General features: G+C 34.8%; 3 protein-coding genes across 10 annotated transcripts; 1 reads left to right on the top strand and 2 right to left on the bottom strand.

The window, feature by feature from the left end:
• Positions 1 to 2645: 2645 nt before the first annotated feature.
• LOC123217399 (pentatricopeptide repeat-containing protein At2g30780-like) lies at positions 2646 to 6339 on the bottom strand. Of its 4 annotated transcripts, none has more exons than XM_044638419.1 (4): positions 5816 to 6339; positions 4347 to 5585; positions 3580 to 3993; positions 2646 to 3250 (listed from the first exon to the last, which is right to left on the bottom strand). In XM_044638419.1, the coding sequence occupies exons 1-2, from the start codon at positions 6230 to 6232 to the stop codon at positions 4461 to 4463; spliced, it is 1542 nt and encodes a 513-aa protein (XP_044494354.1). In that variant the 5' UTR covers positions 6233 to 6339; the 3' UTR covers positions 2646 to 3250; positions 3580 to 3993; positions 4347 to 4460. The 4 variants fall into 4 exon arrangements, with proteins under 4 accessions (XP_044494354.1, XP_044494355.1, XP_044494353.1 ...); XM_044638420.1 differs by having other exon boundaries at positions 3580 to 3867; XM_044638418.1 differs by having other exon boundaries at positions 3580 to 5585.
• Positions 6340 to 7645: 1306 nt separating this feature from the next.
• Positions 7646 to 14927, top strand: LOC123217157 (LEC14B protein). 5 transcript variants are annotated; one of them, XM_044637957.1, is made up of 11 exons: positions 7646 to 7802; positions 8354 to 8885; positions 9102 to 9221; positions 9499 to 9576; positions 10412 to 10591; positions 11024 to 11101; positions 12136 to 12311; positions 12589 to 12747; positions 13000 to 13060; positions 13219 to 13419; positions 14667 to 14927. In XM_044637957.1, exons 2-10 carry the CDS (start codon positions 8454 to 8456, stop codon positions 13411 to 13413), a joined length of 1479 nt encoding a protein of 492 aa, XP_044493892.1. In that variant the 5' UTR covers positions 7646 to 7802; positions 8354 to 8453; the 3' UTR covers positions 13414 to 13419; positions 14667 to 14927. The 5 variants fall into 5 exon arrangements, with proteins under 5 accessions (XP_044493892.1, XP_044493894.1, XP_044493893.1 ...); XM_044637959.1 differs by lacking the exon at positions 14667 to 14927 and adding an exon at positions 14073 to 14252; XM_044637958.1 differs by lacking the exon at positions 14667 to 14927 and adding an exon at positions 13799 to 14044.
• Positions 14928 to 15146: 219 nt separating this feature from the next.
• LOC123216030 (probable leucine-rich repeat receptor-like protein kinase At1g35710) lies at positions 15147 to 16910 on the bottom strand. Its single transcript, XM_044636379.1, has one exon. It carries the CDS (start codon positions 16427 to 16429, stop codon positions 15209 to 15211), a length of 1221 nt encoding a protein of 406 aa, XP_044492314.1. The 5' UTR covers positions 16430 to 16910; the 3' UTR covers positions 15147 to 15208.
• Between the last annotated feature and the right edge of the window lie 1346 nt (positions 16911 to 18256).

Genomic DNA, 18256 nt, shown 5'->3' with positions numbered 1-18256 from the left:
AAAAATTCAACCCTATCGTTTCCGTTCGTTAGCCTCTCGTCCAAACGAGAAGCTTAGGCCACGCTTTTATGGGCCATACGAGGTACTCGAAAGGATAGGGCAGGTCGCTTATAAGTTGCGGTTACCCGAAGAAGCAAAAATCCACCCAGTTTTCCACGTTTCACAATTAAAGAAGCAAGTAGGATCAATAGTGTTGACCCAGCCACTGCCCAGCTGCTTGAATGAAGATATGGAGCTAACAGTGCATCCTGAAGAAGTCTTGGGTTACAGGTATTCCCCCCAGGGCTTCCTGGAGCTGCTTATCCGGTGGAAAGGCTTACTCGAATGCGAAAATTCATGGGAACTGTACACCAATATCAGGCACCTATTTCCTTACCTGCACCTTGAGGACAAGGTGCCTCTGGATGGGTGAGGCAATGTTAGGATGAAGGTCTATGTGAGGAATAAAATTAACAAAAAAGGGAGTGCTAGCAGTGGCTCAAGAAAAGCTACGGAAGACCAGCAAAATGAGGCCATGGGAAATGGAGCAGAGACAGTAAAACAGTTTCAACTAAGAAGCAGAAATCTTGCAGCAGAAGCCAAGAGGACCATAGCAATTCCTATAGCTGATGTGGCACCACACGAGCGGGAAAACAACAAGGGAAATCAGGATATAAAAAGGGAGGAGGAAGAGTAATAGAGTACGGCAATTAAGAGGAAAGAGAACCAGAAGGAAGGGCCAACCTCTCGGGGTTTGGATGGCTGCAGGAGAGTGATCTTGGTGTTGTACTTTTGTGTTGTGTTTTGATTGCATGTCAAATAGAATTAATGTAAACAAACTAAACACTGTAGAAGATCAGTATTATTTTATTGAAGTATCTTGAACTATTACAATCAATTGATATTGTGGAGTAGTTGTTGCTCTTGGCTAAAATATTAATTGAAATACATATTGTTGTGGAATTGCATTGTGAGTCTTCTGTTGCTGGAACTGGTTGCTTCTGGAGGAAGCCACTGCAGATTGAGCGGAGAATACGCCTGCACGGGAAGGGTCTGGCCAACGATCAACCCAGGTGTGCTGGCTGAGTATACCAGGTTCGTATCATAGTATCAATTGTTTTACTTCTTCTTGAGTCAATTTTCTAGCAGGGCTTTTGTTTTTGTGTTGTGTTGTCCTTCCCTTTGTTGCAGATAATCATAGCCAGGCAAATGGTGAAGAAAATTTTCAATTGTAAGAAATGATAAAGACCAAAATTTTGCTTCATAAAGCCAAAACCAAATGGAATGACCCTTTTGAAACAATGTAATATTTAACGTAAAAAATGCAGAAAAGAGAATGGAAAGCTTGGCTTGTGGCATGACGGACCACTGGATTGTGTCCCAAAGGGAAAACCAAATCCCATCCGCCAAAAGGACATAAGAAAATGATGATTGGGTACAAGTCTAAATCATGCATTTCGACATACTTTTGATTAGTTCAAGTCATGTTGATGATTATTTGGAGTTAGGGATAATACCAAGAACAGGAATTGAAGATAGAAAACCCAATTCGTTTCATCTACTGTACTTAGTGGTTGAGAAATTTGTAAGTATTCTAATTCTGATTGCCACTACCATCCACCAGGACCACTTTCAACTTCCACAAGAAACCAATTTTAATATATAATTATTTTTAGCCAAGGTTTGACAGAGACGTGGAACCCTTGTGTTTGATTGACTTTTTATGCCTTCTGTAATTTGTTTTGGTTTGAATGAGATGCTTTGGTTTTAGTTACCATATGATCCTGTCAATCAACAATTATAATTTTTATATATTCACTTGGGTTTTCATTTTCTTAAAACTCCACTTTCTTTTTTTGGTTTACAACTACATTATCTTTATTTATTTATTTATTTATTTTTGCGTTTTCAATTATTTGTTCTTTAATACGACAACCTCCTGTCATTGTCAACTAATATACTTAGTTTGTCAATGAGCATTTGAATTAAACAAGAGAAAATGAAAGACAATTTCACAATTAGATTTAGATCAACACAACTTGCAGGTTTGGTGAAAAAATCTTAAATAATAACAACAGAAAGCTTCAAGTGCAACCAAAATGAAAGACAAAGCTTAAACTAACAAGTTTCTTTGTTTATCTTGAGTATTTGGTCAGCGCAATAATAGATTAAGGTGAGAATCAAGAATTAGTGGTGGGTCTGGTAGAATGACATGCCAACAACCCAGACAAGACCAGATTCTTCAAAGCACCGACCAGACCAACACTACTGTCCTCGCTTCACCACTCAGACTCATCTTCCCCATTTTCATATACACTGGAGACACTCTTAAACAGAAGCAAAAAACTCCCACATGCTACTGCAAGAATGAACAAATCAGAGAAATTTACAAAAACATGTAAAAATTTAAACATCTCATCTGTCTCAAATACATTAGCTTACTATTCAATACCGTATAAAACATTTCTACGATATATTTTGATTGATGAATATCAATTAGGAGGCAGGGGACCAGAATAAGAGTAACCATTATGATTTACCAAAAAGAAATCATATATATATAACAATGACAAAACTGTATTTTATAATATGAGCGAATTAAACAACAGCCATTTTCAATGTATCAACAATCCCCTTCAAGGTTAAATGACTGCAAAATCACTCAATGAGAAATCTGAAACAACTGAATCACATTATCATTGTTCAAATGACACAAGAAACTGAAGATATTCATAGTACATCCTTTTCCCCACCCATCCCCAGCCACATAATTTGATAGAAGCAGTGCAGAATCAAAATTCTAAACACCACTAACAAATTATTCCTCAGCAGGCTTTAACACCAACACCAACTTCTGAGGTCAATCTAACAAGCCTATTATTGTTGGAAGCAAATTTTTCAAACCAAATCACAAAAATTAGTTCCAACTACCTATATATAGTATTTTACACCTCAACATTGAGAGTATTCCTTCAGTAATTAAGAGGATTTTACCATCAGAACACACTTCAGGATCACCTTCAACCTTGCTGCTGACAGATGACAAGAGATTACATGGCTCTTGTAAAGTTGAACCCAGATCACTTCCTTATAGGCAAAAGATGTCTCTATTCTCTATTCTAACTTTCTACAAAATTTAGTCAAGGGAAATAAACAGAACTTGAGCTTGCTCTTTACCGCAGAAAGGCACTACATCTAGCATGCTACTGAATTTGATCCCAACTCCTGTAAAAATCAAGTGTACAGGTCGTCTTGGTCCACTCAACAATGTCTGCAATATCAATGATCAATCCATCACATATGCAACCAACAGAAGCGAAACAAGAGAAGAAAGAATTCTATATTTAAGAACAATCCCCTCTGAAATTACAAATTAATTATATTCGATCTAGATTTTCAGAAAGAATTTAAATTAGTATCTTCTTCACACCAAGAGGACTAATATTTTATGAATCTTATTACTAGCAGCTCAATTGGCGGTAAATTAATATGTTTTAGACAAATTAGTGACACAAGATCGTTTAATTGGCAGATGCTACAGCAAGGCAAAGAGGGTTTTAAGTTAACTTTAGTCAGTTAAGTAACTAGTTCTATTATTACCAAATATTACTAGTAGACTGTCGTTGTGGTAACAGAACTTTTTGGGGTCCCACTAGGTGCGGCCTCCTTTCAGAGTAACAAGGTGCAGGAATATGCATGTGTCTTCAGACATTGCATAGATATGATTTCTCAGATCAACTAGGGAGGAGGTAGTTGTAGTAGCAGGTATGCAGAGCAGGATTTTTTCTGATTCCTCTCTCCATTGCATCTTGAAGGTTTTCTGTTCGCCTCCATTATCTTTGTTAAAGCATTGAATCACTTACATAAATATCTTAATTCTTAAAAGCCCTGTTTTACAGAATCAAACTCCATCAGCAAACTCATAGTTTCAATAGATAGTTTCACCCCATATACATGAATGAGATGAATCGCATGTGTTACAATTCTTCAAGTTTTGACCATCAAACATATTTCCTATACATTACAGAATTAAACTCCATCAGCAAACTCATAGTTTCAATAGATAGTTTCACCCCATATTCATGAATGAGATGAATTGTACCTGAAAACATAGTCTAGACACACAAAATCATAAGATGCACGTTTTCCACATTGAGAAACTGATGCAAGACAACTGAATTTCTTGAAAAAAATATTTCCATCAATGTTGACCTCTGTGCACCACACTATAGGTGAATTTAGACCATATAGTGATTTAATACACTCTTATGCAATACCAGGGAGTTTATAAACCAAAGGCTTCAAACTAGCAAGAATATTATACAAAGTATTTAAATGAAGAACAAAGCAAGAGAAAAGATGAGTACCTATACACTATCTGAAATCTCAATCCCATCTTAGAGATTTGATGTAACGTTTAAAATAACTGAATGCTATTTGCAACTTGTGATGCATGGGATGCTGTTGCATGAATTGGAATGTTATGATGGTAACACATCAAAAGGAACCTCATATCCATATTTCCACATCAAACCTATTATTTTTTTTACTTTTTGTCTTTGGCCACACATTGAGTAGGCATGGTACAATATCCAAAATGTTCTTTGAGTGCGATTAATATTGAAATTCTCCATTTCATTAAGGACACTCTCCAATTCTTCCAAGCGATTTTGTCTTCCATACAAAACCATTTTACAGTGATATAAGGACCGACAGATTCTCCACCCAGCACATTCAGCGCGCTTTATGAAGTTAGCAAGCTTGTCCACTGCATTGCACCGAAAATAACATGCAATAATGGTCCGCATAATTCCGACACTTGTTACAGAAGTTTTATGCTCAAATGCCTCATTTATTGAATTTTCCATTCCCAGTAAACAATCCTCCTGAGCATAAACCCTAATCAATAAAACATTCAACCAAGGTTGATACTTATTCTTTGGAATAAGCCTTCTTAGAGCATTAATCTTTTCAATTCTATCAGCAACAGAAATTTTACTATATGCACATATCATGGCTCTGATCAATGGGATTTCATTATCATTAACATGATGTTTTACCAATTCATATGTCTCCTCCATCTGATCGATATTCCCTGCATGAGCATACCCCCGAAGCATTAGCAAGTAAGTATACATATCTGGCTTTACTCCTTGTGCATTCATCATCTGAAAAGTCTTTTCCATACGATCCCACATCCAGGCAGTCAGGTATCCAGAAATTAAATTATTATATGTGTGTAAATTCGGTGAGAGATTTAAGTCCTTTATTCCCTGAAATGCTGCCTCCATGTGATCGACCAGCAACAAACGGCCAAATGCTGATATAAGAATGTTGAATGTAACAATTGAAGGACTGATATTTGTTTCCTTTTTCAAGTCCCAGAATAGTGACTGACATTTATCACCAAGATAATTGTACATGTAAGCACTCATTAGAGCATTATAAGTAATGGTTGTCTTAGCACATTTGTTAGCTGCCTCATTAAACAGCTCAACCGCAAGATCTACATTCTTGATCCTACCAGCAAGACTAATACAGGTTGAATACTCCTGCGGAGTCATAGGAGTGCCACACTCAGACTGCTTTCTCCTCCAGCGAACAACCTAAATATAAACAATTAGATGCATAAAGACACAATTCTAGTTATGGAACATGTAGAATACAAAGATGAACATTTAGCGGAGATCAACGCAATCCATTGTGTTCATAGGAAAACTTTTAGAATCATCCAAAATGAAAGAATAAAAAGTGAAAAGTTATGATTCATCAGGAGCTCAAAATTTAAGCAAATTCTACAATTAATAGTTCGCATGTTTTATTTAAAATAAACTACCTCTAGTGCTAACTCAGGCCAAGAACGCAACTGCTTGATCAGCTCGACAAAAGCAGATCCATCACTATTATTCTGAGATAAAGGCAAACCTTTCTCGTCCAGAATCTCATAAACCCTATCCAAATCCCCAACGTATTGCAGCAACTCAACGGTCAAAGACGATACATTTTTTGTCAAATCTTCTCTAGCGCTGGCGGCCGGGTATGCGAGCTTGTCGGAGAGCAAACGAATGAGGCTTTGGGAGGGGTTGGGGCGGGAAGGCGAGCTGAAATAGCGGGTAAATCTATAATCAGTGGACTTTGTAAGAGTGAATACGGAAAGTGGAGGTAGGGTTTCGGGTTTAGAAGAGTGAGTGTGCCTGTGGAGACATTGGAACTCGGCTTGGGCTGCGTCCGAAAGTTTCCGCACACGCTTCATTGTGCGGCGAACATCGGAGGAACAAAGGGCGGCTAGGCTAGCAGACGCCCGTTTAAACCCCTTTCAAGTTTCTCTGCATAAATCTTTTATTCGGACTAATTACTATAACTACCCCTGGAGCTGATGTAACTTCCTAAAACCTCAGGGGTATTTTGTTGTAACAACAGTTTACATGAGCACTTTAACTATTCTCTATCATTTACGCGCTATTTTTAGTCTTGGTGAATAATATATATTTTTTTTCATTTCAAATAAATCATAAAAATTTTACAGCTTAGATGAACAGTATTTTATATGGTTCAACAAAGGTGTCAAACATTTGATATGACTATAGCCATATATATCATTTTTATAGAGGGGTTTGTTAGATGGGAGGTGTTGGACATTATATGTTAAAAAAACTGAAAAACCAAGAAATTGATGAAACCGAACGAAGAAAGTCAGTTAATCGATCCATCGATTCTGATTTTGGATCACAATTTTCAGCTCTTTTGTTTTCAATTCGATTTCAATTTTAAATAAAAAATCATAGGCTTCGGTTAATCAATCATTCATGCTATTTTATAAGTCATTCAATATTGAAACGCTCTATTCTTTAAGTCATCATATTTTTTCCTAAATTAGGTCTTTGATTTTCCAAAAAGAACATCTATTTTAAATGAATATTGATGAAGTTTTCAATATTCATTATAATATATCCTTAGTGTTATACCTCGTGCCTCCTATCCATTATTTTTTTTTCATATTTGATATAAATTCTAACTAAATTAAAAACTATCTTAAATAAATCGGTTTAGGTACACTTTTGTAACTCGGGTTTATAATAACAATAATGGAGAATTAATGAAAGAACAATAACCCCATGAATTCTTAACATTTGGGGCAAAGTCTTAATAAAATTCAATCAAAATGTCAAAAAAACAAGAACCCATATAAAAAAAAAGCTTACTTATTTAGATAGAGATTATAATTTTATCACAAATTGTAATCTTAAGTGAATCTTGGTGGAAATGAAATGAAAGGTTTAAAGTTTATGTAATGTTAGAGTGAAGGTATAATAAATATTATATTATTATTATTATTATTATTTTTATTATATTCATATAATAATTAAGTTATTAATTAAAAATCTTATAAACTTTTAAGTTGATTAATATATTTTTTTGGAACAATCTTATATTATATATATAAATAATAAATATTAATTTATATATAAAATAATAATATATTATTAAATGATTTAATATTATTATAATTTGTGTTAATTTTATAGATATTTTTTATATTAATACTATCTTTCAAAATATCATGCCAATATTATGATTATTACAGTTTCATTAGGTGGGATGTCATCATCTGTAGCTCAGTGGTGCATGCAAGTTTTACAAAAACGGCCTTCAAAGATGCACGTGTCATCTCCAGCAATGCCCACGCACAGCGCTTTAATGAATAATTGACGTGGTAACCAAAATAAATATCCCTGTATCATCATCCACTGGCAAATTATCGGCAGGAAAACAGTTGAATACGGTGCTGAAAGCGGGGGACCCGATTTTTTCCTAACAAGAAGGTAAGGCTCGCTTTCCTAATAACTATTCTTGTGCTGTGACCACGCGATTCATGTCCTGTTTTAATCTTGTGGTGTGGAAGCTTTTTGTTTGTCCTGTGAGTCAGCGGCTTCTTTGTCAACTTTTTACTTCGATTTTCAACTGTATTACTTTAAAAAGAGAGTTGACGCTGCTTTCCTTTTTGATTAAAAGCTAAAGGAACTGTAGCTTCTTTTTGGTTGTATGAAAATATAGTGGAACCGGAGATGATTTAATTGTTTAGTTTATTGCAGGTAAGGATTATCGGATTTTTTTTTAAATCCCAAAAGACAAAAGTGGTGACTTTCAGGTTTAGAGAGTGTAATATTCATGTATTTTAATTTGAATTTTGTTTTTTTTATTTCCAATTTTTCTAAGTTGAATACGGTGTCTTAATTATCTAACAAACAAGCTCATTGTCTAAAAGACTGGTGAATAGTAATCAAATTTATTATGTTGAAGTGTGAACTAGTTGCTTTACCCTTTTTACTTTTTGGTTAAGTGGAGAGATTGGTTGATGATACTAGTTTTGCAGGATGGATACACTGTAAGAATCTTCATATGGGCGTTATGAAGGCTCAGCATACTTGTAAATGCTTAAGCAATGAAAAATATTGCCGGTGATTTGAGTTAAAATGTATGTAATATCTGGTCAAGTTGACATTGACGAAATGGGTTATTCCATGAGTAGATTGGATATAGAATCTGATTACTTTGATAGTGATGAGTCCAGCAGTGAAGCCAGTAACAGTCACAGTAAATGTAAGAATCATTTGAATAATTTAGATCATGAGATTGCCCAGCTCACAAAGCTGAAATCTGGACCACATGAGAAGCTGAGCAAAGTCATACCGGGAAAGCAGGACTTGCCTGTTTCTGTGGTAAAGATGTTGGCATCTAGGCAAGGTAATTATTCAGGAAGAGGGAGGTTCTCCTCGGCAGATTGCTGCCATATTTTAAGTAGATATTTGCCAGTCAATGGACCATGGCTTGTGGATCAGATAAGCAGCAGAGCATATGTTTCTCAGTTTTCAGCTGATGGTTCTTTGTTTATTGCTGGATTTCAGGTATCATGTTTGTTGCTCTATCTGAATTGGGTACTCTCTCAAATGTATAAGAGTAGCACAGTAGCATATTCTATTGGAAACTTTCTGATTTCTCTATTTTACTAATTAGGTTGTTTTCCTACATGTTTCTCAGTAGCCTAAGATAGTAAGGGTGATTAATTTATCTGCAAAAAAGTTGATAGTTTATGTTTATTTCTCTTCTAATGTTTATTTCAGGGAAGCCAAATCAGAATATACAATGTGGAGAGAGGATGGAAACTACAGAAGGACATTCGTGCCAAAAGTTTGCGTTGGACAGTTACAGATACATGTCTTTCTCCAGATCAACACCATCTCGTGAGTTCATGTATCTAATTTGCTCAGTTTTCGTGTAAGAGATGCCCTTGTGATTTAAAATAGTTGTTTAATCAAGCTTGCTCTGTCTTATGATAAATGGACAAAACTTGTCAAAAACTGCATATAATGCATAGCATGGTTTTTATTTTTTATTTTGTCACCCTTTAGTGGCTTTAGCATAGTTTGTTTGATGACATGAAGGTGATTTCTCCCAATGGCCTTAGATCTGAGTCTTACTATTTATTCTATATTAATAATTATCCTATTGCCTTTTCAGGTTTATGCAAGCATGTCACCTATTGTCCATATTGTTAATGTTGGTTCTGGGCCAACAAAGTCTTGTGCAAATATAACGGTATGTTGTGAGATTCATAATTCTTAGCATTACTTTGGGCATTGCAAAGACAAAATACAAAACTCACATGTTATCAACGATACCTTTTGAAAAATAGAAAAATCTATTTCCTTCCATTGGCTCTGTAGTGTGATTATTTCTATGAGGGTTTAATTTATAACCTGATGGATAGATTCAGTGTACTGTTTGACAGCATTGAGGACTGGCAGGCAGTATAGATGTATATATGGGAATGACTGGTGCATGCTGATTGCCATGCACACTACATATTTAGTGATTGACTTGTGATAACTAGGTCTAGATGGTAATGTCTTAAGTTGTCTATCCTACTGTCTACGTTTTTCACATGAAAAATGAAAAATGAAATTCTGATTGTGCTAATTCAATGCCGTGCCTTTGGCTTTGAGGTTTCTTTGTGCTAGAGCTTTATTCATAACCCTAATCTGTTATGAAAGTGAAACTCAGATTATTTTAATGTAATTCTATGTCTTTGGCTTTGGGTTTCTTTGTGCTGTAGAGCTTTAATTATAACTCTATGATTGTTAAGGATCCCTTTTGTAAATGGATTCAAGTATATCTTGTTTTTTCCCATCTTCTTCATGCATCATCCAAGGTATAATTCTTACTTATCTTTTCTATCTACAATATGTTGAAGATGATATCTTTGGATACTAGATTTTCTAGAATTCTTTGGATAGTAATCCTCAATAAATTGATGAGTATACAAATATTTTTTTTAATAAGTTAAGTACTTTTATTTTTCATTCTACTTTATTGGAGCGTTCATTTTTTTATGGTAAAATTGGCTGACATTTGGAACGCACATGCTATACAGGAGATACATGATGGATTGGACTTCTCTGCTGCTAGTGATTTAGGAGGTTATTCATTTGGAATCTTCTCTGTGAAATTTTCAACTGATGGGCGAGAACTTGTTGCTGGAAGTAGTGATGATTCTATATATGTTTATGATCTTGAAGCAAATAAGCTTTCTCTTAAAATTTTGGCACACACGGTAAAGACTACTAGAATGACGTTTATATCCTATATCTCATCCTCAATTCATGTTGCGTAGTTAACTGATACCTATAATGATATACTCTTTGTACATTGCTGCCGGAATTAAATTCTGCTGACTTACGGAGTTTATAAGCTATCAGGATGTCATGTTTATTGGTTGTGTTGTTGGTGATTAAAGTCCTTGAGATGAATGGTCTTGCAATTTACTTACAAGAACATTTTCAGAGGGAACTGGAGAAATTAAAATGAGTGAAATTGAACAAATTCGCTTTTGTGAAAGCAGGATTGAAATTGAAGAACGATTTTATTGTCATTTGATCTTTCTCTCATTCGTGTGATAAAGAAGCATTATTCCAATGTGGAGAATTCTCCTTCTGATGAAAAACATTTGTCCAGATTCTTGATATCTGTGTATTTTATGCTGCAGTCTGATGTTAACACTGTGTGTTTTGCTGATGAAAGTGGCCATCTAATTTATTCTGGAAGTGATGACAATCTTTGCAAGGTAAATTCAATTCTGTTCTAACTAGAAGTTTTAAGAATGTAAACCTTCTTAATGTATTTATACTTGTTAGTTTCTGTTGCGTGTAATTGCCATCTTTGAGGACATTATATTCATATATTCATTCATTAATTCTTGATTAATACTTTTTACTTGGGTGTTTCTTTAATGATTGCATGTCTGATGTGTCAGAAATGTTAATACAACTGTGCTTCCAAAATTTGTTCTATTCATATTAGCTTTCACTGACTAATTGGCATTGATTATGGTGAGTTGAGATGGGTTTGCTTCTAGGATTCTTTGATTTAGTATCAGACCTTTTTGATCTGTCAACATTTTTATTTTATTCAAATATTTAACATAATTTGCATGTAGAAGAAGAAGAAGAAAATTTCTATTTTTGTAAATAATAATTGAAGTCTGAACACAATACACCTGGCTTTAATAGTCAGTTTGCTGAAGTACCTACCCTGCATAACAATAAAACAGAAACTTCTATATTGACTTCTAGATAGCTTTTAGGTTAGGAATCACTTTCTGAGATGGTTGACTAGTTTAGATTGCTTCAGCAAGTTCGTAATCCAACACTTCATCTTGGAGAAGAATTTGGAAACCAAACACAGGGAAATGAAGGAATTGTTGAAACTTAATGTTGTAACTAGAGCAGCAAAACTTTGGTAGAGGAGTTGCCCTTCACGGATTGGAGCAGAACAACTGAAGTGTTCAGTGATGCTGGAGGTGGTATTGTTAATCGAAATAAGGCACAATAATAATGATTCCTTGTCATACATTAAGCTTATAATATTTTGTCAGTCTAGAATTGTTGAACTTTCTGAAGCCTGTTAACTCCTGCTTCTAATTTTTGTGAAAAGGTGTTAAACTAATGCATTAGTGTTTGTTTTTGGCTGTTTTCATTATATTTTAGTCTCAACAGTCAACAAGCAGATTAGTGCATGTACAAGTTTATGTATTGCTCATATGTGAAAAGAAAACTATATGGATGTGCCTATTTTACTTTGTTTTTAAACATTCTACAGGTGTGGGATAGACGTTGTCTAAATGCAAAAGGGAAGCCAGCAGGAATCTTGATGGGACACTTAGAAGGCATTACATATATTGATAGCCGTGGAGATGGTCGTTATTTTATCTCAAACGGTAAAGATCAGACTACCAAACTTTGGGATATTCGGAAAATGCTCTCTAATACTACCTGGTATGTTTACTTAATCACCTCTGATTCTCTGAATCAATTAATTGTCTAAGTGCTGTCAATATATGATGCATGCATTATATTTTGTTTTTGTTGATTTATTAACTTTGTTCTTTCAATCCTTCTGAAATTTAGAAGAGCAAGACTCTGAAAGGCTAGTTGAGGGGTTGGATTTTTAAGAGGAACCAATGAATAGTTATGTGATTGTCTGACATCTTTAGATTGAACAGAATAAAATGGTGGCTAAAAATAGTTTTTTTTTTTCTTTTTTTAATCCCAGCAACGTGGGGCTTAGGAATTATGAATGGGATTACAGATGGATGGACTACCCACCCCCTGCAAGAGATTTGAAACACCCATCTGATCAATCAGTTGCTACATATAAAGGCCATTCCATCTTGCGTACTCTTATCCGTTGCTACTTTTCTCCTGCATACAGGTAACAAGTGCAATGTCTTCCTCATAATTATTTGATCATATGATGGTTTGAAAGTTTAGAAGGCTTTTGTCTGATGTGTTCATGTAATAAATGCCTAGAGGCCACAGTTTCAAGTGATTGAAGCAGGCTCTAGCCACTCTTTTAACTTGAAAATCTGTTTTCTCTGGGCCAGATTTTGTTTTAGCCATTTGACTCTATTGTTTTAAAACCTGAATTAATTTAATTTAAATTTTCTATTATCACTTCCTGCAGCACTGGCCAAAAATATATCTACACTGGATCCCATGATGGTTGTGTCTATGTTTATGACTTGGTAAGTAATAAAATCTTGTAATTCTTTTCGGCTATTTGCATGATTTTAATTTATCGGTTTGCAAACCGGAGATCAATCTTTATCTGTTGTTTATAGAAGAAAATCAAGCATATTAATGGGGAGGCTTCCTCTTAATGTGGGTTTTTGGTGATTTATAGGTGAGTGGAGCCAAAGTTGCTGTCCTGAGGCACCATAATTCACCTGTAAGAGATTGTAGTTGGCACCCATATTACCCAATGCTGGTTAGCTCTTCTTGGGATGGAGATGTTGTGAGATGGGAATTTCCAGGGAATGGAGAAGCTCCAATTGCTATGAACAAGAGGAGAATCCGGAGGAGACAGTTCTTCTTGTGATATGAGGTATGTTTGATTAAATGTTGTTCAGTTCATATAACAAAACAAAGTGTATTAACTAAGCAATAAGAATGACGCATATCTATAATTGTAAAATTTAGCTGTGCAGAACAAACCAATAATGCAAAGAGTGTATTTTCCCTGAATAAGGGTTCAGTTGTAGCACCCCCCATAAGAGTTACCTTGCCTAATATGTCTACATTTATTTATTTTTTGGATACCCTTGGGTATATAATTATTCTTATTCTCTGATAATAATTTGAAATCCAGAAAATAAGAAAAATACTTTTAAGTATGATTTCAGGCATCAAATTTGAGGGATGGTTTCTAGAAACCAAATTGTTTAGGTCTTGCCAGAGAATTTTCATATATTTTTCATCTGTAGGTATGGGTCTCGTTTGAAAAGCCCATTTCAGTGGAAGGAAAACTATTCCCAACTCTTTATTATGTTGCCCCTTTCTGCTGATTCTCACTATAAGAGAATTATTAATTGATGCAGGTCAGATTTTAAAACCAACATGATTGTCTTCAAAGAGTCATATTCCCTTGTATAACCAAATTCCTTTCACATTGTCTATGAAACATACTGAAATAATGCTATTTTACAAGGTGGTCATGCTTGCTTTAGTCATTTATATGTTGCTCCATTGATTCTGAAGGTTCCTCATTCAGTTGTAAATCATCAAGTAGTGAGGGTCCCTACTTACATGGGTTTGGAAAGATATGAAGCAAATATTTGAATGATTGTGGCCTACCCTTCTAAATATTAACTATGTAATTATTCTTAAAGCAAAGAAACATTGAAAACTAGGGTAAGTACATGCTCTTATATGACTTGGTCAATATTTATGTGCTTGCTTGGATTTTAGCTTATCTTTCCCAACCAAAAGCTAAAACAAACTAGCTCTTCAATCTTTGAAAGTGAGTTTTCAGAGTGTCTTTAATTAAAGAAAAGCAATATCAGATTGGTTAATAAGATTCGACCAACAATAGTGTCAAAAGAAAGGCCAAATGGAATTTTCTCTTTTCCCAACTAACCCAGACAAGACAAGAACTGAGTTAAAAGGCTTACGGTTTGCCCTCTGTGCTGCTCACCTTGTGCTGATAATTTTTGCTCTATTTTTTAACAAGCAACCTTAAAGTCCACGTAGTCTGTTGAGTGTGTGTGATGAATGTTAGTTCAGTTCACTCACTCGTAATATATAGCAAGCTGGTTTCCATGAATTCTGATGATGATGGATTTTCATTCACAGGCTCGTGCAAATGAAAAGCTGAAAAGCAGAGGACTATCATTTCTGTCACATATATATGACAAGCTTATAAAAGTTTGAGACCAAAATTTGTCGTCATTTCATACATTGGCGAGGGAAACTTATAATTGCACCGTGTTGAGGTGGCAGGATTCTACTCTTAATTCACATACTATTGTCATGTACCTAGATATTGTATATTTATTTATATTATAAAATTATATATATAATTTTATATATAAATAAAGGTATATTATTGTATAATTAATTATTATTTTATTTTTAATTTTTAAATAATTAATCATATAATAATAAATAATTATTTATATACAATGTTATATATAAAAATTATATACATAAATTATATATATAATATTATTTTTATTTTTAAATAATAATATTACGTGATTCTATTTTTATTTTGATTATATAAATAAATACATAATAATATCAATTTTTTATTACTCATTTACCAACACTATCTCAGAAAGAAAAAGTTAATTTATGAATCAATATTACCCCTGATATGATTTAAATTCATAATTTTACCTTCCCCATTCGTTACACTGGGCAGTAGGCCTTGTCGTCTGCTTCCCAGCCTTCAAGGGGCACGGCGTCTGCACGGGCGGTACCATACAGTTATATTGCACACACAGCGAGCTACTCAACGGTATCTTAGCCGTCGGATTTATCTGCATTCCTGTCAAGTAGTTGTGCTGTAGATATAGAATCTGTATACTAGCAGCCAATAAGCGGTCCACTAAAATACCCGGTACCTGACCCGTAAACCGGTTATTATTTAGATATAGCTTCTGTACGCCCGAGAACATTGGCGAGATTTGATCTGATAGTCTATTATAGCTTAAGTCAACGGTTGCAATTGTCACCTGATCAGCCGGTTGAACCGGACCAGTAAATGAATTTCTCTGTAACTGAAGATATGTTATTGGATATGAAAAGATCCGACTTGGAATTTTACCGTTAAACTGGTTCATACTCAAATCCAGGTAATTTAACTGCTCGAGCCGATTTAACAACTGGTCAACCGGTCCAGTCAGGCGGTTCCACGACAGAGAGAGGTATTGCATTGAAGGAGGCAGAGCATCTGGAGATAGCGAACCGGAGAGGTCATTGTGTTTCAAGTCGAGTCGGGTTAGTGTACGGGACAGAAACGGAGGGACCGAACCGGAAAGTTTATTGTGGCAGAGTATGACATTCGCTAGCTGCGGTAAGCTTCCGATAGAGCGAGGAATGTCTCCGGTGAGCTGGTTATAGCTGAGATCCAGCGTTTTGAGGCCACGCAATTGGCCGAGAGTTGGCGGAATTCCGCTAGAGATGAAGTTCCGACTGATGGCAAGGAAACGCAGGTTCTTCAACTGACACAGAGATTCCGGGAGCTTGCCGATGATTCGGCCAGGCACGATTGACAGCTCGGCTAGAGAAGATAGTTTACCAATGGCTGGGTGGAGACGGCCCGTGAGACCAGGCGAGCCGGCCCGAGGATCTCCAAGATTGAGAGCAATAACTTGATCCCCTTCACAGTAGACTCCGGCAAAGTTACAGGGATCAGAAGTGAAGTCCCAAGAAGCGAAAAAGTTAGAACCAGGCATGTCTTGGAGAGAGTTTCTAATGGCTTGTAGAGCTAAGAAATCAACAGGGTCTAGAATAGCAAAAACATGCAATAATTTACATTGTAGAAGAAATACAGGGAAGAAAAAGTCGGAGAGATTAATGATCGTCTTCTTTGGTTTCGCCATTGGAAGCATTATTACTTGTTGTTGTTGTTGTAGAGAGACGGCTATATAGTGAAGAAAGAAGAGTTTAAGGGTAATATAATTAAAAGCCTTTTCGTGAGTGAAGTGGGGCAATTTGTAGTCGGGAATGGCGTGAAGGCTTTTAAAAGCGAAAGTATCAGCATGAAAAAGAGAAGAAAGAGAGAGAGAGAGGTGCCTAGGCACACAATGGCTTGGAAGAGAAGCAAAAGAGGTACATACTATAGCTCTTTTTAAAGATTTTCTACTTGTTCATCTGGTTGTTGAAGCCTTTGGGTGTTCATTATTTTGGCTTCTCAGAGAAGATACAAATATAGTGGAATGAGTCACTGCAGTTACTTATGTTGTGTCTGTCAATGCTATGAATATTGGTAATGTTTATTACATCGGGAAATGGTTAAAGGGCAAACAGAACAGTTGTCGGAGCCAACCTGGAAGAAGGAACCTGTGGTTAATGCTGAGACCGTGGATCGGATAGTGATCACGTGCAGGAGAAGGAATACAGGAATAGAAGGTGAAGTTATGTTTGTTGATAATAAGTAAAATGGGATTGCGCTGTAATTGTTCTTTTTTGCCGGTTAGTATTAATTAGTAAGGAATAGTATTATGATTTAAAATTTAGTAATTGCATTTGGATGGTGAGGTTAATTAATGGGATGGGTAGGAGTAAAAAGAATGAGGTAAATCTTAGGAGAAAGGACAAGTGAATGGTAAGCTTATTTACTTCTCGAAGAGAAGAGGCAATGTGTCATTCAATTCATTGTCTGGGATAATTTAAGCACATTAATTAAGTGTTGTGCTACAGACTCCAGTCCAGCCACTAACTATTTTCCACACTAGTCAGAGTAGACGTATCAATGGGCCTGGCTGGCCCCGACTGACCCAGCTTGGCCCATCAGACTCGTGCGCTAGGTTAGACTTTAAACTCATATAATGGTAGACCTTTAGATCAGCCCATAGATTTTTAACACTCCGATCCTATATATAAGATTCAACCGATTTAAACAAATTTTCTTTTTTAAATTTAATTAAAATTTTTAAACAAAATTTATTTTTTAATTATTGAAATCAAAAATAATATCTCAAATATTTTATTTATAATCTCTCATTTATAGTAGAAGAATACTGTGGTTATATAATAAAAAATATTATAAATTTATAACATTGTACAAATAAATTAATTTATATACTGTAAAATTATAAACATAAATAAAAATATATATATCATATTATTTATCTACTTGTCTTCAATGTCTAAATTTCTGAATTTATTTGACATTAGATCTAATTTTAATAATTTATAATAATAAAATTGAAATAAAAATAAAATTATAAACACAAAGAATTATTATTTATAAATTCAGACAATTTTTGAAAGTGAGTTAATAAGAGAAAATAAAATTCAAATATAATGAAAGAATTAAAATTCAAATATTTGTAAATAAAATTGAAAATGAAAAAAATTTAGATTAATTTATATAAAAAAAATTTTAAAAATAGTAATAAAACAAGAAGCCTTGCTTCTGTCTTTTTTTTTTTTAATTTTTAAATAGTATCCCATGCATTTAATATTAAAACCCACAATTTGGTTTGGAAGACCCAGATCAAACTCGATATATTATAATATTGGGTCGAACTTGAATCTCAAACTTTATATTAAACTTCTATTGGACCTGATTCAATTGACATATCAAAGTCTGTGTCAAAGCATGAGCCTTAAATTTGAGCTGATCTCGCGTGAGGAAGAGTTAAGATGGTCCCTTCAACATCTTGGCTTGAGTTCAATGGAGAAATGTGTTATAATTTCACCAAACGCAACAA

The sequence above is a fragment of the Mangifera indica genome, chromosome 5 (assembly GCF_011075055.1).
Source record: "Mangifera indica cultivar Alphonso chromosome 5, CATAS_Mindica_2.1, whole genome shotgun sequence".
Classification (NCBI taxonomy): domain Eukaryota; kingdom Viridiplantae; phylum Streptophyta; class Magnoliopsida; order Sapindales; family Anacardiaceae; genus Mangifera; species Mangifera indica.
Note: the sequence above shows the minus strand (reverse complement) of the source record. Positions and strands in the feature narration are given on the sequence as shown.

Coding starts and splice junctions, on each gene's coding strand:
- LOC123216030 (XM_044636379.1), bottom strand. CDS start 16,429: ATGCTTCCAATGGCGAAACCAAAGAAGACGATCATTAATCTCTCCGAC.
- LOC123217157 (XM_044637957.1), top strand. CDS start 8,454: ATGTATGTAATATCTGGTCAAGTTGACATTGACGAAATGGGTTATTCC. Junction 8,886..9,101: donor TGTTTATTGCTGGATTTCAG/GTATCATGTTTG, acceptor TGTTTATTTCAG/GGAAGCCAAATCAGAATATA. Junction 10,592..11,023: donor TTAAAATTTTGGCACACACG/GTAAAGACTACT, acceptor TTTATGCTGCAG/TCTGATGTTAACACTGTGTG.
- LOC123217399 (XM_044638418.1), bottom strand. CDS start 6,232: ATGAAGCGTGTGCGGAAACTTTCGGACGCAGCCCAAGCCGAGTTCCAA. Junction 5,586..5,815: donor GGCCTGAGTTAGCACTAGAG/GTAGTTTATTTT, acceptor GTTTATATTTAG/GTTGTTCGCTGGAGGAGAAA.